Source organism: Neodiprion virginianus, chromosome 2 (genome assembly GCF_021901495.1).
Source record: "Neodiprion virginianus isolate iyNeoVirg1 chromosome 2, iyNeoVirg1.1, whole genome shotgun sequence".
Taxonomy (NCBI): Eukaryota; Metazoa; Arthropoda; class Insecta; order Hymenoptera; family Diprionidae; genus Neodiprion; species Neodiprion virginianus.
The window spans coordinates 15532955-15559993 of NC_060878.1; the positions used below are offsets into that span (position 1 = coordinate 15532955).

At 35.4% G+C, this 27039-nt stretch overlaps 1 protein-coding gene and 1 long non-coding RNA gene across 2 annotated transcripts in view; one reads left to right on the forward strand and one right to left on the reverse strand.

The window, feature by feature from the left end:
* LOC124296916 (uncharacterized) overlaps positions 1 to 27039 on the forward strand; it is a 37373-nt gene that overhangs the window by 4385 nt on the left and 5949 nt on the right. The window contains exons 12-35 of the mRNA XM_046747349.1: positions 688 to 864; positions 3417 to 3602; positions 3683 to 3862; positions 4439 to 4604; positions 6107 to 6660; positions 13587 to 13767; positions 14795 to 14994; positions 15101 to 15207; positions 15601 to 15691; positions 15799 to 15984; positions 16067 to 16136; positions 16463 to 16589; positions 16718 to 16796; positions 18475 to 18593; positions 18821 to 18889; positions 18978 to 19155; positions 20418 to 20597; positions 20963 to 21128; positions 22229 to 22417; positions 23780 to 23967; positions 26380 to 26486; positions 26550 to 26640; positions 26718 to 26903; positions 26969 to 27038. Of these exons, the coding sequence (XP_046603305.1) occupies positions 688 to 864; positions 3417 to 3602; positions 3683 to 3862; positions 4439 to 4604; positions 6107 to 6660; positions 13587 to 13767; positions 14795 to 14994; positions 15101 to 15207; positions 15601 to 15691; positions 15799 to 15984; positions 16067 to 16136; positions 16463 to 16589; positions 16718 to 16796; positions 18475 to 18593; positions 18821 to 18889; positions 18978 to 19155; positions 20418 to 20597; positions 20963 to 21128; positions 22229 to 22417; positions 23780 to 23967; positions 26380 to 26486; positions 26550 to 26640; positions 26718 to 26903; positions 26969 to 27038 (3847 nt within the window). The remainder of the gene's footprint in view (positions 1 to 687; positions 865 to 3416; positions 3603 to 3682; positions 3863 to 4438; positions 4605 to 6106; positions 6661 to 13586; positions 13768 to 14794; positions 14995 to 15100; positions 15208 to 15600; positions 15692 to 15798; positions 15985 to 16066; positions 16137 to 16462; positions 16590 to 16717; positions 16797 to 18474; positions 18594 to 18820; positions 18890 to 18977; positions 19156 to 20417; positions 20598 to 20962; positions 21129 to 22228; positions 22418 to 23779; positions 23968 to 26379; positions 26487 to 26549; positions 26641 to 26717; positions 26904 to 26968; position 27039) is intronic.
* LOC124297856 (uncharacterized) lies at positions 961 to 3308 on the reverse strand. Its single transcript, XR_006906668.1, has 3 exons — positions 3088 to 3308; positions 2304 to 2462; positions 961 to 997 (listed from the first exon to the last, which is right to left on the reverse strand). It is a non-coding gene; the product is annotated as an uncharacterized LOC124297856 (long non-coding RNA).

The following is a 27039-nucleotide window of genomic DNA, read 5'->3' on the forward strand; positions in this document are numbered from 1 at the left end:
TTTTGCAAACGGTCTCTATACTCCGTCCAACGAGAGAATAGACTTACTTCTCGCATCGGTGAATGAGGTGGGGAGAGAGTGGGGAGACAATAGCGCGCTCCCCAGTATTGTATACGTCCGGTTTGGGCCCCGTGCATTATTTTTATTTAAGAAATAAGATAGATGAAATAATTTTTACACAATACAACGCGCAATATTAATGTTTGTAATGTTATGTATAGTATATTTACGAGTCGTCAGATTTTGAGGTTATGTACGGGATAAGTAATATGATACAAATAGTTACACCAAAAAAGGAAAACATTGGCAAGTAATGCGTGGTATAATCGCTGTCGTCGATCGAGGAATCTGTTTCAGCGTTCACATTAATTACCAACGGTGCAATTTGGTCGATGTAAGAGTTAGGCTTGTATCAAATGACTCTCCCGCTTTAGCCTTGAGCAGACTGCCTTTATTCGACCCCTACCTCTAACCTTCTCGATGGCGCACATCACAACTCCGTTCTGTGCTGCCATCTCCTTACAGTCGACCATTCTGTCAGCGATTTCGTATATGTCCCATAATTTTTTTAATTCCTCCGTTGCGTGTTTAACAAAATTGTTCGAGTCTTGGGCCCTCACTCGAGCAACACATACATTCTGTCCAGTCCTATCCTTCTTACTAATCCAACATGTTTTGTTTGTCCAGGCGCAAGATATGCCATGATGGAAATGAAAACGTGTCTCGCTCACATTCTTCGGAAATACGTTCTCAAAAAGAACAAAGTTCAGCTCATAAGTGAAATACGGGTTAAAGTGGACAGCTTGCTGAGGCCAGTTGAGCCGATCACGTTGTGCATAGAAAGACGATCGTCGAAACTTGATTGATGACGCAGTTTGTGACGTATTTCGATGTCCCTTAAGCCTGTCGCTTAATGCACATGTATAAGTCATCAAGAGTTTCCCCTTTTTCGTTGTACGGTCTGAACCGGTTACCAGCGTCCGAGTGTCTTCTATCACTGTAGATTTAGAAGAAACGGGTGGGTGCGGGTGAAAAATCAGAAAAACGAAAAATCAGAATGGTCAGAATTTCGAACATAAATATATCGAAAACTCACAATCACGAAAGAATAAGGTGGTGAATCTTCATTAAGCCAGAAATAATGGAAATAGAACATGAAAGTATCGAAATTTGAAGTTATAGAATTTAGAATACACAACTGGTGAAAATTCCGAACGGCCATTAGCAGAATGAGGCAAATACGATTGCTCACGAACGCAAGTAAATAACCTTCGGATGGATCGTAAAGTAGAATTTTCATCTAATCGAATTCATAAATGCGAAGGATCAAGAATCAGAACGGTTAGAACTCCGAGTAGTAATCTCATAGAAGGCTCAGAATATAGAATTGCAGTATATCAGAATCGTCAGAATGAAGAATCGCAATATATCAGAAGAGTCAATAATTCATATCATATTAGAAGCCAAGAAATATAAGTTTTTGATATCAAAAGTCATATTCAATCTTTTAATGAGATAAAAATATTGCAGAATTTGTTTGATTCTGTACATAAAACATTTTACAAGTCAAAGTAGATTAGTTGGATAGACTCGGAATGTGAAATTCTGGTAGTAAGCCAACTATACGGTTACTTTCGGAATACTTATCTTTCCGAACTGTACGATTCTGAATAATGACTCTTCTACATTCTGGATATCTGTTTTCCGCCGTTTCTAGATGATCGAGTTCTAACTTTTATTTTTATAATATTTGGACATTTTTTTTATAATATTTGGAATATGAAACTTTCTACAAATTCATTCTCTGGAATATTGACTCTAAATATTATTAAATTCTGTGTCTCTGAATTCTTGGATTATCTTTTTCTGAAGCAAGTGGGTTTGGATACTAGAGCCCTCCGCTAAATTCATTTTAAGTAAGCTGCAGCTTTTTATTGGGCACCATTCGGGACTTAAAATTTCTGATAGTATCTGTTCTCTCATATTTGTTATTCGAGTTTATTAAATTCGGAATTCTGGCCATTCTGATTTTTGGTTTTTCTGATTTCTTACCCCCACCCGAAACGGGCTTAGTACCGGACAGTTCGCATTATACCCACCCGTTTATAGTTATAGTACATCTATATCTTATAATGTGCTTCTACTTCACGCATTACATTACCAATCTTGGTGCATTTCTCATCTCGTCCGAAAGGGGTAAGTTAATTATATTTTGCGTCCCTTGTACTTTGAACATTGTTCTTAACGAATATTGTCTTTGTATATTATCAAAATTAGTATCTCCTCTTATTCGATTCACCTACTTCGCTTCCATATGGCTGAACAGTCTGGTCTGGATCCCCTTACATCACAAAGCATCTCCGTGCTGTGCACTCAAGATTGATCACCCAGTCACATGTTTTCCACTTCACGAATATCGCTGCATTTGAGCTGTAGCAGCATACCTCATCGTCTCTACCACACTGTAAAAAAAGTGTTAGCATTTACACCATTTCAATACCGTGCGTAGTCCCAGGAAGTCAACTTCATAAACAGTGTTCATGGATGGTGTCAGGATCTTGGTGTCTAAACAGTAATTCTAAATAAAACCGATTTCAGCAACACCTGCTACATTTACACCCTGACAATAACACCGGAGAATTGACTTCCTGAATATGACATCATAGGTTTAACACTTTGAGAATAACACCGGAAAATAGACGTTTCAAGAATGATACTGTAGAATGGAACCTAAGTAATTAGGCCACATCCAACACTAGAAATGTGTGAATTACTTATTGTAATATAATAGCATCATATTCCTCACAGGAGTCACAGTCGCACCTACAGTGATGAGATTTTGATGTCATACACATATATGTTTAAAGAAATACGATTTTTGACTGTGAGGTATTATCTAAAAATGAATTAACGTTATTTACAAAACAAGGAAAATCTTTTTTTATTCGGTACAGTCGTACATACAATGCTGATCAAAAGTTTGGTTACACCAGGCGAAATTTCCTGCTGCACTACAAGTTAGATAGCGGACTGAGAAATGAAGATAGTCAAACGTTCCAAATGGTGTTTTAAAGAAGACAAATTTACCTTCATTTTGCTTTTTTGAAAAATTCTCTACAATTTTCTTTGGCCCCGGTACGTATTTTTGAACGTGGCCGTTTTTCGGCTATTTTTTAGCTCTACGGTAAAATATTGATAATACGCTGGTACGTCCGGTATTAGCGTCAACCGCAAGTGGGTGGGACGTACGTCTTTTTTTTTCAATTTCTCGTACAGATATGACTTGTGTAGTGTTGGGGTATCACCGTGACACGAAACATTTAATGCGCACTGATGCAGCTGCTCTTCGACAACCACGTGCTGCAAACATTTTCCCAACTGCTTTTGACATTTTACTGTTATCGTTTTTACATGACACGCAAAGAAAAAGGCTTATCTCGAACTACGCGAAATTTATGGAAGCAGCGATCCTGACGAACGTAAGGTGACACATGATGACTTAGTGCGCATGGAATATTTGGAATTTGTAATCAAAGAGTCGCTGCGTGTTATTCCAATCGCACCGTTGATCGCTCGTACATTGAGTGACGAGTTGGACATAGGTGTATAATGAAATACATATATATTTGAATATTTATATTGCAAGCAATTTTTATAGTTCATTTAAATTGAATGCTTCAAGGTGAATATACTCTGCCAAAAGGATGTTTGGTTGTTATCGACATCCTGACTATGCATAGAAACGAGGATACCTGGCCGGACCCGCTCAAATTTGATCCGGATCGATTTTTGCCTGAAGAAGTGACTAAGCGTCATGCTTATAGCTACATACCATTCAGTGCGGGACCAAGAAACTGCATCGGTAAATTGATCTACTTGCGTACCGTATATTTAGCAAGTCAACATATGCACGACAGGAAACCAAATTGTATCAAATCACGATCAATGTGTCGATAGTAGACAATATTACAGATACATTGCAGGAACAAAACTTCAAAAACTTCAAATTATTTTAAACATATAGCAACCGAGTAATTTTGCCATACAAAATTCGAAACGTTTCACAAACTGCACAATATAACAGAAACATTCCAGCAACAAAACTTTGCAAAGTTTTATGTGTTTCATAAAAATTATGGAATATTATGGAAACATTGCAGCAATGCAAGTTTGCAAGATTCGAAATATTTCAGGAACATTGTATCAACGCAACTTTGCAAAGTTTGAGCTATTTCAGAATCATTCCATGATATTTACACAAAATTGCATGAGAACAGAAATATTGTGACAATGTTCTGCAGTATTGTTCATTATGTGAGCAGTATGAGAAGCGACAATTTCGCATAATTATTGCAAAATAGGTGATCGCCACTTCACACGTCAAGACGTCAAAGTGTAGCCAAATCTCCTGCACCGCTAATCCTCTTCTAAATTTCAGGTTTAAGGTTTGCCATGATGGAAATGAAGACAGTCTTGGCGACAATCCTCCGCAGATACATCATTAAGAAAGATATATTTGTACCGCTAGCTGACATCAAGTTGAAAATGGACGGTCTGATGAAACCAGTTGAACCAATTATGTTGCGAATAGAAGAGCGATGGTGAATTTCTATCGTTCTTCTATTTGATCCTTCATTTCCAAAAATCACCAGACTTTGGAAAAATATTTTTCTTTTTTCTTCATGGAAACAAAAAAAACAAATACACATTCGGAACAGTAATTGATAACAACACCGCATATATACGTCATAATAATATCGCGTTTAGCATTAATGTTATAAATACTGTCGTATATTACAATGATATCATTTAAATTCATATATTCTGATACTTAATTCTTCCACATTACGTCAATGACTATTCGTTCTTCATGGTCACGTTTACGGATGTTCTATGATGTAACATTATGAACCAGTAGTATGAAAAACCCACTTATCACTTATAAGGTTTAATGGAAGTAAAAACTTTTTCACGAAGATTTCAATGCTAAACGAATGAAGAAAATTCTTGTGCACTTACCGTTTCAAACATTGCCAATTCTGTGTAATCGTAGCCGCATGCAAATTGAGACTTTGCATTAGCCGCTATAACGATGGTTGACTTCCACTCTGCATATTTATAATATCGTTTTATCGGTTGGAATCCATACGGCAATTGACGCTGTTGTTTGTTATTTTAAATGAATTTATTGTTTTGTTTTCCGCGCTACCTCCACCGGGTCATGACCCTCGCCATTTTCAATTTAATATTTCTCTCAGTATATTGTAGAGCATGACGAAAAACACAACTTGTTAAATCTTGGATTTTCGAATAAATAAGTTTTCTGGCAATGGCTTGATTAGCGAAATCACTGTCATCTGTAATCAATTTTAGTGGAATTCATACAGTAAACTTTTTATTTAAAAGGTAGAATTTTTGAGACAACAACGACCACATGCGTATATTTAGTTTGGAGGATGTGAGCAGATCAATAGAAAATTAATGGAAAAAGCAAACAAGGTCAGCAGGAGAAGACCAATAAAGAACTTTGCAGTTGGTGTTCAAATTTTTATGAAAAAATTTCGCCGCATTAATGATTTTGTTTAATTTTCTGATTTATTAGATCTTGCCATTATGAATTGATTCTCACATATTTCCCAGACTAAATGCATGCCCATCTTCACTCTGGTATAACAATTATCTTTTCATACGAAGCATTGACTGTAAAAATTTGATAAGAATTAATAGTGACTAATAGGGATTTTACTAATTGAAAGATTATTGGACGAGTAATTTTTTTGTAAGCCAACTACGATTCTCTAAAACGTCTGTTTTGTAAAGCTTTACGAGATACTAGAAGTAGATTTAACTCAAATAGTGAGCCTAGAATGCCCCATTTGTATTCAAGGATGACCTTGCATCCTACCTTATTGATTACACGACTCTACAAAAAAATTTTCGTTCTTTGTCCTAAAGTTTATACTATTATTTTCCAATTAGTTATGCACAAAAACGAAAAGAAAATACCTTTTTTCGGTATAAAGTTTGCTTTTGTGATAGTTATAATAATAATACTCATTTTTCAATTTTTTCATAAATTTTAATTGATTTTAATATTTTTAAAAAGGCCGATTGTTGAAGCGGAAAAAGTGTTAATGCCGCCTTTGCACATTAAGTTAGGGTTGATGAAACAATTTGTTAAAAAACTGGATGAAACTTCAGAAGCTTTTGGATACATAAAAAAATTTTTTCCGAAGTTATCGGAAGCAATGGTTAAAGCTGGGGTTTTTGTTGGTCCGCAAATAAGGCAGATTTTCGCCGATGAAAAATTTCCAACGTTGCTGAATCGTACTCAAAAAGCAAGTTGGAACAGTTTTAAAGCAGTAGTTTCTGGATTTTTAGGAAATAATAAAGCTGAAAACTACGAAAAGTTGGTTGAGGATATGCTTACAAATTTTAAGGCCATGGGCTGCAGGATGTCATTAAAAGTACATATGCTGCATGCTCATTTGGATAAATTTAAAAACAATATGGGAGCCTATTCCGAAGAGCAAGGAGAACATTTCCATCAGGGCATCATGAATTTTGAACAACGCTATCAAGGCCAATACAATGAAAACATGATGGGCGACTATATTTGGGGTTTATTGAGAGAAAGTAGCTATGAACATAAAAGAAAAAGTAAAAGTGTGCACTTTTAAGTTATTTTCCACTTTTCTGTAAGCTAATTTGATAGTAAAACTTGATAAAAATAATAAACATTTTTATTTCAATAGTTTTATTTTCAATCAAAAATTAAAATCCGAGATTTTTAAAAATTTCGTTCAATCAGTCTTCTAAGCACAAAAGCAAAGTTTTTCATGCCATATATTTTTTTTCCGTCTTATTACGACCTAAACTATCGAAATTTAATGCTTTGCAATCAAAGTCAAATTTCATGTTGACCCGTGTTATTTAACTGTCACAATTGCTCAATGATCTAGTCTGGCTGAGTTTTAAACGTCAAATCATCGAAAAAATTAAGATCATCGTACAAGGTAATTTAGACAAATTGCATCTCCTCTAAACGGGAAAAAGTCAGATTTCGAGGGTGTGCAATTCGTCGAGATTGCACAGCGACTTGGGGGGTGGTCCGGAAAAAATTCGTCAACATCCTAAATAAGGACTACTCTTTATACGATACCTGCATGTTGAACTATAAGTCTATTTTCTAGTAACCAGATAGAACCGGTTATTGAACCAAAGAAACTCCAATAGTGCATTGAGACAACGCATGTCGTTCGTTAAAGATATTTATTCAAATTAGGTACACATGCAAATCTGATTTCTCGGAACGCTGTAATGATTTCAAAGCCGGAAACACAGAGGAATTTTAAATGTAGAACGTGATTCTCTTGAGACCTTCTGGAGATTATGATCTCTGGAAAACTAAGAGCGAGATTACTGAATGATGAAATAACATCGATCAGAAATGCTATTAGGAATCAGTATCAACAATTGTTAAGGATCGTTGGAAGTAATGGAAATCTATAATGGATTATGATGATTTGAAATCAATTCAACTCGTCCAGTTTTTAATTCTATATCTATTTGCGCATTACGAATATTATTATAAAAAACCCGAAATCCTTTTGTAAGTTGTTTTGATTAATATATTAACTGATATAAACTCTAGAGTATGAAAAATAATGTGAATTACTGTGTTGTAACTAAATTTTTAATAAAAACTGAGTCAATCAGAGACTAAGATTTCTTATTCTCAACTTTCCACCTAATTGGAACAGCTGCTCGATTTCCATAAGAATCCCGTTTTCAAGCGAATCTGATTTAATGAAATTACATTGTCCTTCGTCAAAATATAACTTCGGAGAACCGTTGCTGAGAGTGGCGTATTTAGAATCAGGGAATGAAACGAAATTCTTGATCATATTGTTTATATGTAATAATCAAGTTTTGAAATTTGCCCTCTATTATCTAAAATCTTACCTATAGATGCAATTTCTCGGCCCACCGTTGGCCGGCAAGTAACAGAACCATAGGTATGACGTTATTTGCTAGATAAAAACTACCACGAAAAACGGTTTGATTTTTATTTCAAACGTGTTAGGGTCGATTGTTCATACAAGTGGACTTGACATTTCTTTCGAATTAGGACGTGTATGAAAATCATTGGAAGCATTTTTTTATTTGAGATGTTTCTCACACGTGTAAACTAATTTAATTTCGATTATTTGTGTTGAATGTGTGAAACTAGAAACAACCTCCGATTAATGGAAAATCCTTTCCACTCTTGTTCCGTAGCGGCCTTATTGAGAGAGTGCACCGTGTTATGGAATATTAAAGAAAAACGAGACTTTTCCCTGATCACTTTTGATGTTTTCGCCCTTTTACTTACTTGAAACTTGTATTGAAAGGATCAAATCTGAATTTTTTCAGATTTTCTTAACCAAGCATTTTCTTACCACAGCTAGTCGAAAAATCAGCTTTGACGATTTCTCATTTTTTCAAGTCAATATAGCTTGAAATTCAGATGACATATGGAAAAAGTTCCTGCACAAAAGTTTCGCATTTTTGTATGAAATTTCTAAAAATAATTTTGTGCGATTTTTCATGCCCCGTTAAAGTACAGTGTTGACGAAAAATCTTTGAAGATCTTCTGTAACAAAACAGTGCTCTAATCGAGTTGGCTGAGATTTTTACATAGCATGTCTTTGTCAATAACAAAGATTGTCTATAAGTTTCGTAGTGGGCGGAAAAGTAGTTGAAAAGTTACAAGTAATACTTTACATGGAACTCTGAAATTTCTCATTCATACGTACTATAATGTGGCGGTACGAATGGTGAAAGTTATACAGCCGGTATTACGATACGCTTCAAAATTATGTCCGGCAGCACGAAACTCACATATCATGTCAGGAATCGTGATAAACGATAGACTGAAGTACACTCTTCGAGAAAAAGTCGTCGACTGAGGTTATGGACAACACGCGTGGCAGTTGAAGATCGGCCTCGAGTGAGCAGCAGCGCCACCCGCAGGGTAAGCAAATAGCTTGCCGCGCCGTGAAATTTGAACCGAATTCTCACCACTGTGTGAATATTTGTTCATATATCTTCTGAACCATTGCACCGCCCACTCCGAATTTTGCAGACAACCTTTCGCATTGAAGAAGGCACGCTGTGTATAAATTGTAGCCCATTCGATTCCGGTACTTTTTAGTTATGTATAATTTGCGTGCATTTTGTATCAAAACTACACTGAAACGGGGTATGAAAAATCCGAAAAAATTCTCTCAAGACGTTAACAAGAGAACCTAAAATTTTTATGAAGCAACTTTTTTCATATGCCATCCAAGTTTTAAGCTACGTAGGCACTAAAAATCAAAATATTGTTGAAGGGGGTAGTCTGCTTTAGAGGCTTCGAAAAATCGATTTTTTTCTTTTGCATAAATGTCTTCCTAAACTATCCAAGGATGTGTCCCTAAAATTTCAGAAGCAAATTCAAAATATTTTCGGAGTTACAGAAGAAATAGTGAGCAAGCGTCGAGCAGGTATACGAGCGGTTTTTTGAAGTTTTCAACCAGTTTTTTGAAGAGTCTGAACCAGTTTTTTGAAGTTTTGAACCAGTTTTTTGAAGAGTCTGAAGGGCAACTCTATGGACCAGGAATCGCTGATTAGCATATTAATGCGGTAAGTTCAAGAAAATTACGATTTTTTATGTACGAAAACTTTAAAGCCCGTTTTCTCGAGTTTTCATTTTCACAAGTTTTAGGAAACGGTGTCGGCGATAGCAAAAACAATATATGTCCGATCGAAAAAAATCAAAGTGATCTAGCTTCAGTATTAAATTATCTTCTATTTGAACTAAAAAAGTTGGACAAAAGTACTATTTTAATTACTTGTCTTGCAACTTGAAGTGAATTTTTTTTTCAACAAAGTGAATTTTTTTTCAAGCTTCGAAAAAATTTGGAATTTCATCATTTCTTCGGTATTTTTTTAGTTCATGTAGAAAAGGAACTTGAAAAAACTAAAAAAAAATTTGGTTCGACTGTTTCAGATGCATCGCACGACCTCCACCACCGGCACCGATTTAAAAGTGCAGACTCCAAGCGCCCAGAAAAATTGTTATAACTTTTAAAAATTTCAATATTTTTTAATAATAAAAATTGTTCCTTAAAGCTTAAATATCATACACTATCATCTCAAAATTTCGTTTTACCGCAATCATTTCCTTCCCTTTCAAAAAAATTGCTGAAAAAATGCTTTTTTTCGGCTTCTAAAGCAGACTGCCCCCTGAAATCAATTTATAGGATGAGTTGTCGTGAAGAAATCATGTGTGGAGAAAGTCCGAAAAGATTCAAAGATCATCCTTTTAATATGCACTTTGACTGTGTGAAAGGGCAATCAGATTAGAATGGGTCAGGGAAAGCGACCATTCGATTTGATGTGGAATACGTCATATATAACGGGCATTCCACGCCAACTCAACCAACGTTGGGCCTTCACCATTTTTGGTCTATGTTCAAAAATTTTTATGCGATTGTTTTAAGTCCAAAACATTATCTTGAATTTTTCCAGACTTTTTCTGAGAAAATCTGTTCTACTTATGAATTTCGAAAACGAACTTGTCTTATGCTGTTATTTTAAAATCTAAAAAAATTGTTAAGAATCTTGTGTCAGATATCAAAATTATTAAGCCTAGACCCACAGTGAGCCGGCGATCGTTTTTACTCTTTTTTGAGCTTTATAGAGAAAAGGAATTGGAAAAAAATTATAACGAAGAATCAGTTATTATGGATGGCTGTTCAAATATTTTCATATGTAATACTAGATTGTGGAGAATTTGTTCATACTTTTGAATTGCAGTATGGGACATGTCGATTTAAAAAAATCATAATAGGAACAAATTTATTTTAAAAAATCTAAAAAAATTCTTAGTACTGTTTTGGAGTTGGAATAATTGTTGATATAGGTTGTGGAAGTAAAATGAAAAATGTACACAGGATATTTTATTTATACTGCAGTTGGTTTTAATTAAGACCCGGATCTTCACTAATATTATTTTAAATACAAATGTTGGCTATACAGCAAACGCTGTGTTCAGAGCTAACTCGCAATACGCACTGAGCCGATCTACCTGCCGGTACGCTACTGCTCAGCCTACACACACACACATACGTACTATACCTACTCTTACCTATGAACATAAACAGAATATATATACAACTAATATCGACGTTCAATTTATATTTCAACAATTGTATAACATTTTTTCAACAAAATCAGAAACAGTGAGGGTTCAATATCGAAAATTCACTGCAATCGAGAAAAAAGTGTGTCACATATATATCATGCAAATACACATGCATCTGAAGGTATTTGTGTTTGCGAGTCACATTATACGTTTGCAAAAAATCGCATAAATTTTCGACTACATGAGGTGAAAATATTCTATGAAAAAAGTAAAAATTAAAACAGTCGTACCCGTTCATTGTGAATATAATACAATAACTGCAGCTGCGTGAATCAGCAGATTGCTTCTAATAAACGACCTGCAACAGAAGTGATTCGTTGTCAATGAGTCACGGGTTCGTGTGAAGGTTATGCAACGAGAAGAAATATTGCGAAACAGCAAGATGCAGAAAAACAATCGCGTTTTCGTCCAAAAAAAAAAAATTGTTGCATTAATATTCCAGTAAACGCGAGGTCGTCTGGTGGTTGTCTCTCAGATGACGTTCGTAGACAAAAATCGACCAAACCGACAACTTGTAGGCAATGTATAGTCAACGAATGTCCATCTATATGTTGTCTTTTTTCTTGCCTCTAGGATGGTTCAGAGATGACTTTTCGAAACAGCTGATAGTCAATGTTTACACGTCTTGTTGTGATTGAAAAAGACACCTTGGAGTAACCTAATTGTTTTTTACGCGGGTAACTGGACGTTGTTCTTAAATTTTGAGGTGTTAAACGCGTGTGTATATTTGTATTATATGTCAACATATGTGTTTATCTTTATTACATAGCAAAATGTATAATATATGTTTAGTAAGATGTAGAATATTTTATTCGAATGCGTTTTTATAATAATGACAGACGATATTTCTTAGCTGTGATTACAAAATTTCCAAGTATTTATATTTATACAAAACAACTTCGAGCTGAACGATACAATCAAATCATATTTTGTTCTCTTGTGATCAATAATATGAGAAAACCGATATTTCTTATCTGATTATAAAAACATTAAGTTTTTCACACCGTTTACCATAACTTGGAGCCTATTACACAATAAAATCATAAATATTAATTTGAAGTTTATAATGAACGGAACAATACTATGTTTAAATATAAAGTTCAATAGTTTTTCATACTTAATCATAATCTAAAGCTTTTGTACCTTCATACATTTAAAATATACATCTTTCTAATGATAATCTGTATGCTGTAGCAATACTGAAGACTTATAACATATGAGCATATTTGTCGTCTGTTTTAAAACTTAACATGAGTTTCAGTGTATGTACGTTTACAGCCTCATATTAAATATTACTTACCTTAATTCTGACTAATTCTCGGTGTTCCTTTTTTACCTCTGTCTTATTTCTATTTGATATTTTCTTTCCTCAGTGCGGATGCGATCTCCAGGGCGTCGAAGCCAATTTTTATATCGCTTCTGAGCTTGGAAAATGCTGATTAGAAATCTTTTCCTCTCGACTTTTTCACAGAGTCTTGCTATAAGATGGCAGCAACCTGTCTCTTTTGCTATATTTCTGACAGTTTATGCAAAAATCTTCTGCGACTCGTTACATTGTTAATTATGATCACGATATTACATTATTACATTATATACTTGAGACAACATTGAAACGTATGTCTTGGATATTTATTTTCAATAAAAAATATATTCATATATAATGATTATTTACCGAAATAAGTGATATTTATGTTTAATTTTTTAGCGCGTGTTGCTGACAGTCTGACATGCGTACTATGGACAACTACCGTTAACATTGCGTCAACATGTGTTGTAAACAAGAAAAGAAAACTAGCAGTTGTCTTGATCGTCTGACTTCTAGACAACTTGTACAAGATAATTTCTAGGGTTAGCTAAGTCATCTGCAGGTCGACTTCTAGTCGTGTCGGTGAGTTATCTGAAAACAGACATCTTAAAGGCAACTTCCAGACCTTGGTGTTTATTGGATATACTGGACCACGGTCTTACATACAGGTCTGGTAACTCCGGCAGTTTTGAGTGATAGGGGGTGTCACCGTTAGAGAGGCACACGGTCTTGTTTCCTATCTATCCGCTAGGGGCGCCATTGGCTCGGGGTATGATAGATATAGATATATACCGATAAGATAACCTGCTCATCGAAGTTTTTGACAGTTCATAACTCAGTGTAAAGTGTGTAAACGGTGGATCATCTACACAAGATCTCAAACTGATTTTATTGACTTAAACATTTGAGGATTCCGTTGAAATAAAACAATCATCACGCCCGCCATGGAATGCTAGTAAACATCTCAATCATTTTTTATTCGCATCTTTCTTCATTTTTGAGTGTTATTCAGGATTGTTGATTCCGAAAAATCATCTGTTCGGATCTGATTTATGATTGACTCACCCCGAGGGGGCAGCGCTGCAGACGGCGAAGACGAGAACCACGGTTTTGTCTCATTATCTGAGTCATTCCCCACCCTACTAGTTTCCGGACCTGTATGTAAGACCGTGCACTTGGCAGACACGCAGTTATGCGAAGCCTCTCGTCTGGTCATGAACACGGACGACAAGTGAGTGGAAATTTGCAGTGAAGCATGCGCAATATGCGAACATCGCGAAATCGCGCGAAAATCATTCGACGAATTCATGCACTCAGTGCAATCGGCTAAATAAGTAATTAGATATTTTGAAACCTGGGGCAAACTCGAACATTTTTGATTCACGAAAACCTAACTTGATCGGAATTTAAATAGAGTATAAAATATTTTCTTTACGTAATTTCACCAGTTTTCATGCAAGTCGATAAATCAGTTACTGTAAAAATAAAAGTAAGAATAATAGTTGAAGAAATACACGTAACGATCCATATTTATTTCAAAGTTAACTCAAGTCTGGTGACTTTTATTCGATATTTTTTTTATTATTCGAGGCTAAAGCTTTTTCTTGATCGCATTCGGAAATGTGGGATGAAAATGAATCTTCCTTCTAATTATGTTATTCGTCGCGTTTGCGTGTTGCGTTACAAGTGAATTGCAGTGCGTGTCAGAATGCAGAAATAATTAGTAGACAACTAGTACCGCATTAATACTAATGAGACGTGAACCTGACGTTTAACTCACGGGATCTCCAGCACGACAAATCAATCAGCGGGTAGACAAAAATAGAGATATGATGAAAAATATTGTTTCCCACAATTGCCTGTATGATTATTGCACAATTACGTAGAAAATAATTGCATAATTACGTGTGTCGAAGGTTGAGTGATAATAATTATCCAACCGCGGCAATTAGTCATTGCGTGTATAGATCACTGATATAGATCGGTCTGATTTTCAATTATACTGAATCGAGTGCCTGTGATTTCCGATTTGAAGTTTCTAGTTTTTGAGGAAATTTGCCAGTTATAATAAGAGGATGATTTCCTTGAATATTTATTACCTTTTTTACGGTTTATTCTTACACACTTTTGTTAGAATTAGGTTTCCATGTCGAGAAAAATGATAAGACCCCGAGTCTTCGTTATTTTATATAAAAAAGTAATAGCTACGTTTATAAATCATTCATTCGCACAGTTGAGTGATGGTTAATGATTTCCAGACCTAAAGACTCGATCCAAACAATGGCTGATTTAACTGTTGGCTGTTTCATCGCTGAAGCTCTGTTTATCAGTGGATTAATTTGCATATTGACGTACCATCTGAGGCGACTTAAGCTGTACATAAAAGCTTCAAAATTTCGTGGTCCTCCGACGATTCCAATCGTTGGAAATGCGCATCATTTTATCGGAAATAACGGAGGTGGGATGAGCTAAGATCGGATTACAATATGAAAGGCAACAATCCTCAAGTTTTCCTCTATCTCACACTCTAATATTTATTTATTTTTCTCCATCTGGGAAAGCAGCAATAGTGCAGAAGTTGATGGATCTCTCAGATTCGTATCCTTCGCCCTATCGAATTTGGCTCGGACCAGAATTGCTGATTATGGTCTCTCATCCCGAAGATGTCAAAGTAATCATCTACCGACTAATAAGTATCTCTATCCACATAGCGCACAATATTGCAGAAGCATTGCAACGACGTAATTTTTCAAAATTTGTAATATTTTAGATTTATTGTTTATTATAACAACCTAACTTTTCAAGACCTGCTCAAGATACGTTGTAGCTTGTACAGTATTATAACTTTGCAAGGTTTGAAGTATTCTAGAAACATATTTTGGTGTCGACTCTTTTTGACATACCTAATTGTAATTCGAGTAGCACTATAATATGAACCAAATGTCATAAAATGAAAACACTGTAGTCGCAATTGCAACGTAAAAATACTGTAACATCATTTCTGCGGTAATGGGAGCTGTGCTGCTAAGAAAATTTGATCATTAAGAAGTACTTGGTCTTACAGAAAATAGTTGGCAGTGACAAAACCATCGAGAAATCGCCACTGTATCGATTCTTTCGGCCGTGGCTAGGAAACGGTTTGTTCACAGCTCCCAGTAAGTCTTTGCACTTGGCATTTAAGGTGTATAAATATTTTCAAATTCACTATTCCAAAACTGAAGCCGCCTTGCAGTCGTAGAAAATCATGACTTCTCTATTTCAGCGGCAATATGGCGCATTCATCGGAAACTCATCGGGCCAACGTTTAATTTGAAAATTCTCGAATCATTTGTAAGCGTTTTTGCGGCCCAATCAAGTATAATGGTAAAAAAAATGGAGACCGAATTAAATGGAGGTGAATTCGTCATTTTCAAATACGTATCGCTGTGTGCAATGGACATAATTTGCGGTACAGAGAAATGTTTTTACTTGTGAGCTTCGACTTTATCAGTGCGGTTGATAAATTCATACTAATCATAATTTTCTTCCAGAAACTGCTATGGGCGTAAGCATGGGAGCCCAGAGTAACAACAGCGGTGATTACATAGAAACAGTTGAAAAGTTGGTAGATAAAAAACTTGAGGTTTTTTTTTTTCAACAAAAATGTCCACACTATTTATAGATCGTTTTTCAATGTGCTACTATTTTCTTAAACGTACTGGATATCGTGAATGCAAATATTTTATTTGACTAACGAAATTTAGACAGATGAGTGCAAGAATTGTTACACAAAATTCCCGAGTGTAAATAAGTTCTTATTTCAGGTGAAAAAAATGATTCAACTCAGATTCTCAACTGACATATTTTCGCCATTGATGTAATATTTGTACACGACTTTTTTTGTTTTACACAATATGCGCATATTTCAATATCGTATTGATTTTCAGAACGTTCGCAATTATCTATCAAAGAGTTTTCAAAGTGTGGCTGCAGTATGATGCGATCTTCTACCGTACTCGACTTGGTAGAGAACAAAAGAAATGTTTAAACGTCTTACATGATTTTACTAATAACGTGAGTAAAAAAAGTTGAGAAAAACATCATTCGATCGCAGTTACTGGTGATAACAGATGAATGCTATTGTAAAATAATTCCGCATAGAATTGAAATCACGTGTGACATATTTTCGGCATTTACTTTAGGTGATCCGTAGGAAGAAAGAAGCTTTGCTGAGAAAACGTGATAATCGGGATGGTACAACTGATCATAAATATGACGAGGGTGAGTGAGTGAGACACTTAGTTGAAATTCAGAGTTAGTTGATAAATTAATTATTCACATATCACTGCGCGAAAAATCTGCGATGCTCGATTTCAGTGCTTATTAAAAAATCGTAGAATACCGTCAAGCACTTCAAGATCGCGTAACATGACTAGAATGTCTCAAACTATTCACAAAAAGTTGCCCGTACTGCTTTGCAAAGGTACACGGAGGGAAATGATTATTCGAGTCAAGTGATATTCGTTTGAATCAACTGAATGATATAGTCCAATATGGCAAACACAATATATACTTAAGTCAACGAAATGCTTTTGTCGGACGAAATACTTGTGAAAACTTAACATAAAACTGAATCAAGCCTTTGAATGATCCGTGCTGACTGTCAATTTATTCAAAATAACACGGCGCGAGTTCCTTGCGACAAGTTGAATTTTGTATCAAGAAAATTAGTGAGTGAAATGACTAAAAATTTGATTGAACGTACTTGGGTCATTTTATTTTGGAAATATGAAATTTTTGCATCAAAAGAAACCGAGCTTGTTTCAATTCATGTTTTGTTAGGTCAAGCGTTCAATGGTTGATTCGGGTAAAAAAATTTGTTGCTACAAAAATCTTTTGCATCGACTGAATATTAGAGTTATTTAAACGAACAAGAATTATTCTTCGAACGATATCATTTATAATTCTGTTGTCGCCAAATTTTGTGGGAGTTCCCCGTTATTCAAAGAATAAAACCCGAAAACTTATTGTTGTATATGTATAAGTATATACGCAACATGTGTCAATAGTTTTGTTTATTGACCGTCAATTTCAATTCCGATTATTCACCACTTAGTGTTGTGCTTTCTTCGTTTATAATAGGTCTGATGACAAATTTGATTCACGTTATCCGAGTCTGACTTCCTAGCAGAATACCCGATTTTATAAATATATCTGAAGCTATTTCCGCAGCGAGAGAGTTCACCGCCTAGTGGCCGTTTATAGTACTAGTATACCGATTTTTAGGATGACTATCTCTACTTGTTTCAAAGCATGTGATATTTATTTTAGTAAACAAATTAGTGCAACTGATTCATCCAGTTACGCCGAACAAGCTCCGGTTAGATCAACAAATTATGGCATTCAATCGATGTAAATTTTTTGTTGGCTAAATTCATGTACTTATTTAATTTAAAGTTCCTAATTGTTTCTGTTAACGGACATGTGACTTGGAGGAACAATAGGTACATAAACTTCAAATGAGATGATATTTAGTTGACTCAATTTCGGAAACACATCAAAAGGTTCACGCTAATCAATACTTCACTCAATCGCAACAAGAAAGGCTTTTGTTGAATCAAGGAATTTGCTTGACTTAATCATTTGGCCAAACTAACTAAATCAAAATTGTTGTATCGAAGTTATCGTATGTGGAACAAATAAGGGAGCCTAGATTCAAGTGATTGGACTCCAGCAAAATCTATTTTGTTAATTCAAGAATTCCTGCGCGATTCAATATTATTATTAATTTTAGTTACATCTGCAAGGGGTGATCGTCAAAAATATTTTTCATGCAGGATTTAGAATTCGTCGAAATGTAGCTTCTTTGAAATATTGCAATAAGAGAAAAACATTTCTTCGATAGTTGACGGAATGTAATACTATTCGCATCAATATACAATAAATATTGATTCCCTAGACGATTCACTGCCACCCCGAAAAAAAGCTTATTTGGATCTGCTAATGGAGTTGACTGATAACCAGATGAAATTCACCGATCAAGAATTACGTGAAGAAGTAGACACGATGATTGTTGCGGTAGGTAAAAATATGCAAACTCGGGAGAACGGAGTTTGAGTTATTGAACGATTTCGTTGACTTCGATTCTTCTAGGTCATGTTCACATTTTAAAGAGGAAAATAAAAGAAGAAAACAGAAAAGGGATCGCATGATCAAAAAGTAAAAGATTGTCTTTGGGTTGAGTTTTTCTCAACGGAGTTAAAAATTTTCGAAAAACATAACTTGTCATTTCGGTGATTTTTCAGGGACACGACACAACGTCGAATATGATCTGTTCGGTCTTGTTGATGCTGGCTTCTCATCCGGATGTGCAGGTGTGTCATGCTACTCTGTTAATTTTCAATTAAACGATGAACAAAAGTCGACACACTCTGACTATTGATACATATGATCCGTATTAAGGAAAAAGCTTACCGCGAACTCGAGGAAATATACGGAAGTAGCAAAGTCGAAGAGCGCTGCGTGACCCACGAGGATTTGTCACGTATGGGATACTTGGAGCGTGTGATAAAGGAAACGATGCGCGTATTTCCAATTGCTGCTGCGGTGTCCCGAGCAGTTACGGAAGATTTTGATGTCGGTAGGAACATTTTGTCAACAGTAGTTTTCGTAACTGGGGCCTGACGATTTACATTCGAATGCTCGGCGTGATCGCACGAGGGTGTAAATCGTTTGGCTCGTCATGCTAACAATATTTTTAGACCTACGTAAGCGTAAATGGTACATTATGTAACAAGGGAATAAAGTTGGAGATTATTCCCGCGGGCGGGTTTACTACCCGAGCGAAGCCAGGGCATTAATCACCCAATGGAATAATCGACTTTTATTCTTGAGTTACATGTAAGACTTTATTTCCGACTCAATTCTGACCACATTATTGACCTGATAATAGGGACTCGATATATCTTTCGCAATATTGGGTGTAAAATTGAGAACGTAGGACTAATAATGGAAAAATAGATTCTCAAAAATTTATACAATTAGTATCGACAAGAACTGTCTGGAGGAAGCGGGTCCAAGGTTGCCGGGCCCTGTTAGGGGTGTAGGGGGCAAAGCTCACCGAGGTCTTAAAACAAAAACGCATCTATCTGATATGTTGTTAAATAAAGAGAACGTCTCATTGAATATTGCAAAATCATGTAATATCAATATCTATTCTAATGGGTCATTCATTCTTTGATAAAATTTCAAGGAATGTAATAAATTTCAACTTTATTCATCGAAATGTTACGATTTTGTAGAATACTTTCATAATTTTTTATTAAAAATCATTATAATCCTTTTATTCCAGACACAACCATAAAGTTAACTTTTTTGATCCCAAAAGCGAGACGAAAGTGTCATATTTTTTCCCTAAAACGCATTTGCGGAATATATGAGACCAATTTAAAGGTCCTAGTTTTCAAATAAACATTGCGGCCAGAGACAGAAATAAAGTCCTACATGTAACACAGGAGTAAAAGTCGACTTTATTCCCTTGTTACATAATATACTATTATTCATGCGTAAATGTGATCATTTTATCAGTTTGAAAGCTAGAATATCATTGAAAGTTTATAAAAATACATATGGCCGGTTTTGCCAACTTTTTGAATTTCAACCACTGCCCCCCCCCCACTCCCCTTCCAAACTGTCAGCGATTAATACAAAAAGAAATAGAGAAAACTGCAAGAATTATTTGCGGGAAATATGTCCGGATATTTGATGAACCCGGGAATAAATAGGATTTTACGGTCCGTTTTGCGGGTGTCAAATCTCGTTTTACGCTTACGTAGGACAAAAAAATTTTTGCAAAGCTCATCTCCGATTCGTTCGTTAATGTATATGAAATCGATTTTTAAGGTGAATACACATTACCGAAAGGAAGCATAGTCGGTATAGACATTATAAAAATGCATAGGAGCGAAGAATTCTGGCCTGACCCGTTCGTGTTTGATCCGGACCGATTTTTGCCTCAAGAAATCGCCAAACGACATTCTTGCGTTTATCTTCCGTTCAGTGCAGGGCCACGAAATTGCATAGGTGAGTAGAATTCACTTGGAAATTGTATACATTGATATTAAAATGGCAAAATTCAAACTGATTACAAGCGTTTGATTCACATAGAAGGCCTGTGAAACCTGTGAAATTTGATACCTAGCACGAATGAAATTTTATGCAATTATTTTGAATGCTTGAACTTTATTGAGATCTTGAGAAATATATTGAAATTTCGTCGAATCTTTCAATATTGTCTGAAATTGCACGAAACCTATTAACATGTATGAAATCTTTAAAATCGTGGAATGTTAAAAACTGATGTATACATAAATCGATGAGTTGTGTGTCCCTCAGCTTAATGCCATCGCGATCAGCTGCAGCTGGAATTGATTGTTCGCAAATTTCAGGTTCGAGATTCGCTATGATGGAAATGAAGACTGTTTTAGCAACGATTCTTCGCAGATATATCATCAAGAAAGATAAAATCACACCAATAGCCGATATCAAGTTGAAATCGGATGTGATACTGAAGGTGGCTGATCCAATCAAACTACGAATCAAGGAGAGAACGTGATTAGGTTAATTTTGATCTTTGCGTGGAATTCAACGACGGACTTGACCGAGAGAAAGAAAATTCATGGAGCGCAAACCGCGACAGAGTGAAATTAGACATTTCCTACAATAAGAGTCGTGAGGTTTACAAGATTGTCACTGAGTTTTTCTGACGACAGTGGCTTTCGATTTGTAGCACTTATGAACGAAGCAATTTTTACAAGAATTTATTACAAATTATTGCTTATGCCGTTTGATGATGTAATCTATTAGTTATTTGGGTGATTTACGTGCTGTGCGAACTCGCTTGAAATAAAGAAGAGTTAAAAAATTAACAAGTATTTCACGTTGCAAAAATTCGATTACCAGTGAAAGAATAATTGACAGGTTGATAATACGTTCGAAATATATTATATTTGTATATTCTCTTTTAAATATCTGTTGATGATTAGGCTTAGATTTCGGTGTTCGTTTTTCAATATTTATTCGATCGATTCGTTTCAGCAAGCCATTAGCAGTGTATAAATATAAAATATTAAAAATGTAGTATATGAATTGAGAAAATATTTTTTGGTGAGAAACTAATATAAGGAGTGAACAATATTTACTCGTACAAGTCTTGATTTTAGATAGATTATACCGTTTATTGATGTTAATATAGGTAATATAACTAACAAGAAAGCGCGAAGAAGTGATGCTTGAAAAATTCGATTCTCAAAGCTTACGCAGCGTGCGTAAAATGCCCCATTTTCGAATAGCGCGGTGAATTAAAGTTGGCGCATGCGCACTATTTTAAATAAATCCATTTCAAGCTTCTAGCGTTAAAAGACGACGTATATCGATCAACATGAAGCCCGGTATGGAGATGCGGGAAGATTTCATATTTTGTATCTAATATGCAAACCAACCTGTAAAAAAAGTTTAACGAACAAGAAATTATTACAATAAAAAGGCTTTTTATTGGTCAATCTTCCTATTAGGCTGTCGGTTTCTGATTAAGAAGCTAGAAGACCAATAAACTAAACTTCGAGTAGAATTCCACACACATTCGCAGATGTGTGTACCATAAAATTATGCACTTTAGGTATGTATTTCATAACGTCGTAACCGTAATGTGACAGTGACATGCACGAAGAGGAAATTCATATCGCGAATGGAGAAGAATTGAAATACGCGTTGAATTCTATGGGGAAATTCGCCCTTCCCTTCAAAGCAGGCACGGTTCTGGATTCGTATCCCCACTTCTTTCGTCCTCCATCGCTAAGTCGAGAGGCAAAGGATCTGAAACCAGTTGGACAGAGTCTTGCGCTGTGCGAAGCCCTTCGCGTCTTCATCAGGGACTAAAGTTACATTATAGACGTCTTAAAGTAAGTGTACCAGTTATTGACACGCTTAGACCCAGTTATTGACCCTTTTATTTTCCAATATTATAAATTCATGGCACAAATTGTGAATTTCTCGGTGACTAAAACCGATTGCTAGAGGGTTAGACGCTAAAAAACCATTTTTGGTCATTTTAAAACTGAGCATCAAGTAGATACAACAAAAAAAGATCACTAAATGGAACGAGGTCAATAACTGGTACACTTACCTTACAATCAATATAATTAGTGATGGACGAGTGTTGAGTGATACTGAAATAACGACAGATTTTTAAAAACTGCATGTTTTAACGTGAAATTTCTGCTTTGATAAACGCAATATACGTCTAGTTCTTCAATTCCTATAACTCTGTAAATTAAAGTGTATGTTCTATACTTCTTTATTATATTGTTACAAAAGGTGAAATGACGCGTTTTGGCCCCCTTCTGATCTAGTCGTTGTCATAGATAAAAGACGTATAAGCTTTCATATGTCACAAAATGAATACGGCTGCTGCGACAACCAATATCATTGTAGAAAAGGTCTTGTTTCAGACTTAAAAACACAGACGTCCCAGTAAAATCATTTTTCCCACATTTCTATTTCGCTGCCTGTTAATTCGCTTCATAAGCTCCCAAACAGTTGTTAATTTTATTCTGTAACGCCTAGTTCGTTACAATATTTACATATGATTGCTTAAACTTGATTATGATCAACAAAAATTGTGTGACAAATTGTCAATGGGGGATTCGCAGGCCTTAAGAATGACGTAAAGCAGCAATTGAATTTTTTCATCCCGCTTCAAGAGAAAATGGGAACTCTTTTTTTGAGTGATTTATCTACCAGAATATATATTATACAGAAAAAGAAACGTTGCATCAGTTGCATGGTCTCTGGGAAGGGACTTTAACTCGGGACGGACATAACCGGTTGCGCTAAACGCTTAAACAGGAATGTGCGCAACTTTTTCAAACTTGTGTCCAGGTCTCAGTGCCAATTCCAAACACGTTTTTTGATACGAACAGTTTTTTTCCACCATAGTTGGTCTGTAACTTTTTATGATACGATTCATAACATGTTTACGGCTTTATCATGAGTAAAAAAATTTTACGTTAGGTTTGAAGACAAGTTATTTTTATTGGGATTGATGCCTGGTTTATATTATCCTGCGGATCACTTTTTTGGTTGTCAAATTTTGTTGACTTACGTTGCGGTTACAAAAAAAAAAAAAAATAAACACGTATAATTTCTACGTAGCACGCTACATTTTCAGAAACATTGCTACGTTTTTTCTGTTTTATCGATGTCAGCTACACGCGATACAAAATGTGCCTACTTTACAACATCGTTGCCTCTGCGTTTCTCGGTGGAATTGTCTACTGGTTCATTTACCACATGAGGCGACTGCCCTTTTATCAAAAAGCTTGGAAATTCTCTGGGCCATCCATAGTTCTACCGATTTTGGGCAATGCGCTGTACTTCGCCGGAAATACTGAAAGTAAGTCTAGCTTTATTTTCAGAATTTTGTTTATAGTAAACTGCAGAATACTTACGTGCATGAATCATTATTAAACGATCAAACTATCTTTATAACTGTAAGTAAAATTCAGTCGTAATTTTTCGAGATGTATGCAGTACTTATATCTACCAATTCAATTATATAATCCGATTTTTATTTTAGTTAGAAAATTTGACGACAAGCTTTAAAACGTTTATTATTTTATATGTATTATTAATTCGTTTTTTGAGTATTCTTTTTATGTAAATCATTCAAAATGTCACACAAAGGTTTCGTTTGTTACATCTTGAGGATCTACCGTACTATGGATTTTACATTCGCAAAGATCAGACTTTTTTTTCATAAAATATATATTGCGTCATATTTTTTTTTTTATTTTGAGTGATGACTGACAGAGATCCTGTAAGTAGAACTTGATCATATACAATCAGTAAACGAGTTTCCTGCATTCATTATATGAACCATGTGATACTTACAGTATTTCATGGTAAACCGGTAACTATGTCGTTTGTCTTGAATCTCTTGTTTATTGGCTTACTTGCAGCGGGTCCAATCAAAGTAAGTGACGGACAATCAATTGCACGACAGCGCTAAATTACCAAACGAGCATTGTCACGACCGTCTATATTTTGAAAATATTCTAAACGTGAATTAGTCTCGAACGCCCAACGTCCCGAATTGGTGTTTTGAAAATTGTGGAGAGCGCCAGGGGTTCTCATACGTGATTTTAGCAGCGTTAACTTTCTGCATATTTTAGAAACGTTGTAGCAGCGTCACTTGACAAAGTTAAAAATATTGTAGATACACGATAGTGACATGAATTATTTCGGATACATTACTCTATGTTTTTGTTAAAAAAAAAAAATGATTACCGTAAGCTGAAAATTGAAACATTTAGGTACCTGAATTTTTTGGTAAAAACTTCTGTGATTTAAGGTGTCTGAAAACTTATATATAAATTCTTCATCGGATCTCGGTAAATATTTGAATTTCCTGAAAATAATCAAAGTGTACTGAGGAATAATCAGAATTCACAAGATTCTTCTAGCGTTAATGTATTTTGAATACAGTCCGTTGATCATTTAAGGGGGGAGCCTGCTTTAGAGGCTTCAAAAAATCGTTTTTTTTTTTTGCATAAATGTCTTCCCAAACTATCCAAGAATGTGTCCCTAAAATTTCAGACGCAAATTCGAAATATTTTCGGAGTTACAGAAGAAATAGTGAGCAAGCGTCGAGCAGGTATACGAGCGGTTTTTTGAAGTTTTCAACCAGTTTTTTGAAAAGTCTGAACCACTTTTTTGAAGTTTTGAACCAGTTTTTTGAAGAGTCTGAAGGGCAACTCTATGGACCAGGAATCGCTGATTAGCATATTAATGCGGTAAGTTCAAGAAAATTACGATTTTTTATGTACGAAAACTTTGACGCACGATTTCTCCGTTTTTCATTTTTACGCTTTTTCCTAATTGGCGGGAAATATAGGGAAAAAACTAAACGTCCTATCGAATCGAGACAAATTGCATTGTACTCGGGATGAAATTCTCTTCTAGTCGAACCTAAAAAACCTTAAGAAAGTTAAGATTAACCCACTTTTTAAACAATCTAAAGTGAATTCTTTTCCCAAGAAAAATGAATTTTTTTTTTAATTTGCGAAAAATTGTTGAACTTTTCACTTTTTGTGGAATTTTCTTGGTTTAACTAGAAGCTATACTATTGAGAAGTGAACATTTTTTTGGTTTCTTTGTTTCAGATGGAAATTGCGCCCTGCACTTTTACCAGGCATAATATGACATGTATCCTAATGAAAAAATTCGAAAAGACTGTTGAAATACATAACAATAAACCCTGGAGGTTTCGTTTTAATCGGATATTTCTCTCCTTCCCAAAAATATCCTCGAAAAAACCGATTTTTTGAAGCCTCTAAAGCAGGTTCCCCCTTTAAGTTCATTTATCGTTGTTTATATTATCGACTTCATCGTGTTGTGAGCAATATTTGATTAATAAAAGTGGCTGGCAATTCATAGAAGATGAGTTAATAATTTCTCGGTGTTCCGGGCGGATGGAAGAGGTGATCTAGTAAGCAATTGTGATGAGGATGATGATTCAGTGTTGAAAACCAAACAACTTGTGTATATTTACGCAATTTACATGTTACAAAATGGTCAATTAATTACGCCAATTTTTTTACGAGGATTACTTTCCGTAATAATGAATTACCTCAAGCGACTGCGTGTGTCAAAAAAGTCACAAAATTTTGCAGCACGTTTGTGGAAAATGCTGTAAGTTTTTGGAAATATTAAAGGTAAAATTTTGTGTAGTCGGCCATTCTTTATTTCAGCAAAAAAATTCATTCAACTTCTCCTATAATATTTGTTTCCTCCACTGCGGTTTCAGATATCTTGAACAAATTCACCGAATTATCGCGGGCGTATCCTTCGCCTTATCGCGTCTGGCTTGGGTCTGAATTGTTGATCATTTTATCTCGACCCGAGGACATAAAGGTAATAATTCCTTCACCCCAAATATTGAAGCGAATGAGCACTGAAATGTGATGTATTTTGTAGACAGTTCTGTGGAGCGAGAAGGCGATCGAGAAGACAAGATTTTTCGAATTTTTTCAACCATGGTTGGGAAATGGCTTGTTCACTGCACCTGGTAAGTTATTTGTCTATATTAACGTCAACTCGTAAATTTTTCACCGCCATGATCGATTCCGCATTACCGATTTTTAGGTGAAATATGGCGTGTGCGTCGAAAGTTGATCGGACCAACTTTCAATTTGAGAATTCTGGAGTCGTTTGTGACTGTATTCGCAGTCCAATCAAACGTGATGGTGAGGAAAATGGAAACTGAATTAAACGGGGAGGAATTCCTCGTTTTCGATTACGTGTCAATGTGCACCTTGGACATAATTTGCGGTACGTTTTAAGCTGGAGATATTTCCAAGGTTTGGATTGCTTACCTCTTTCTACTTTCACTTCAGAAACTGCAATGGGTGTGAGTGTAGGAGCTCAAGTTAATAACCATTCCAGTTACGTGGAAGCAGTAGAAAAG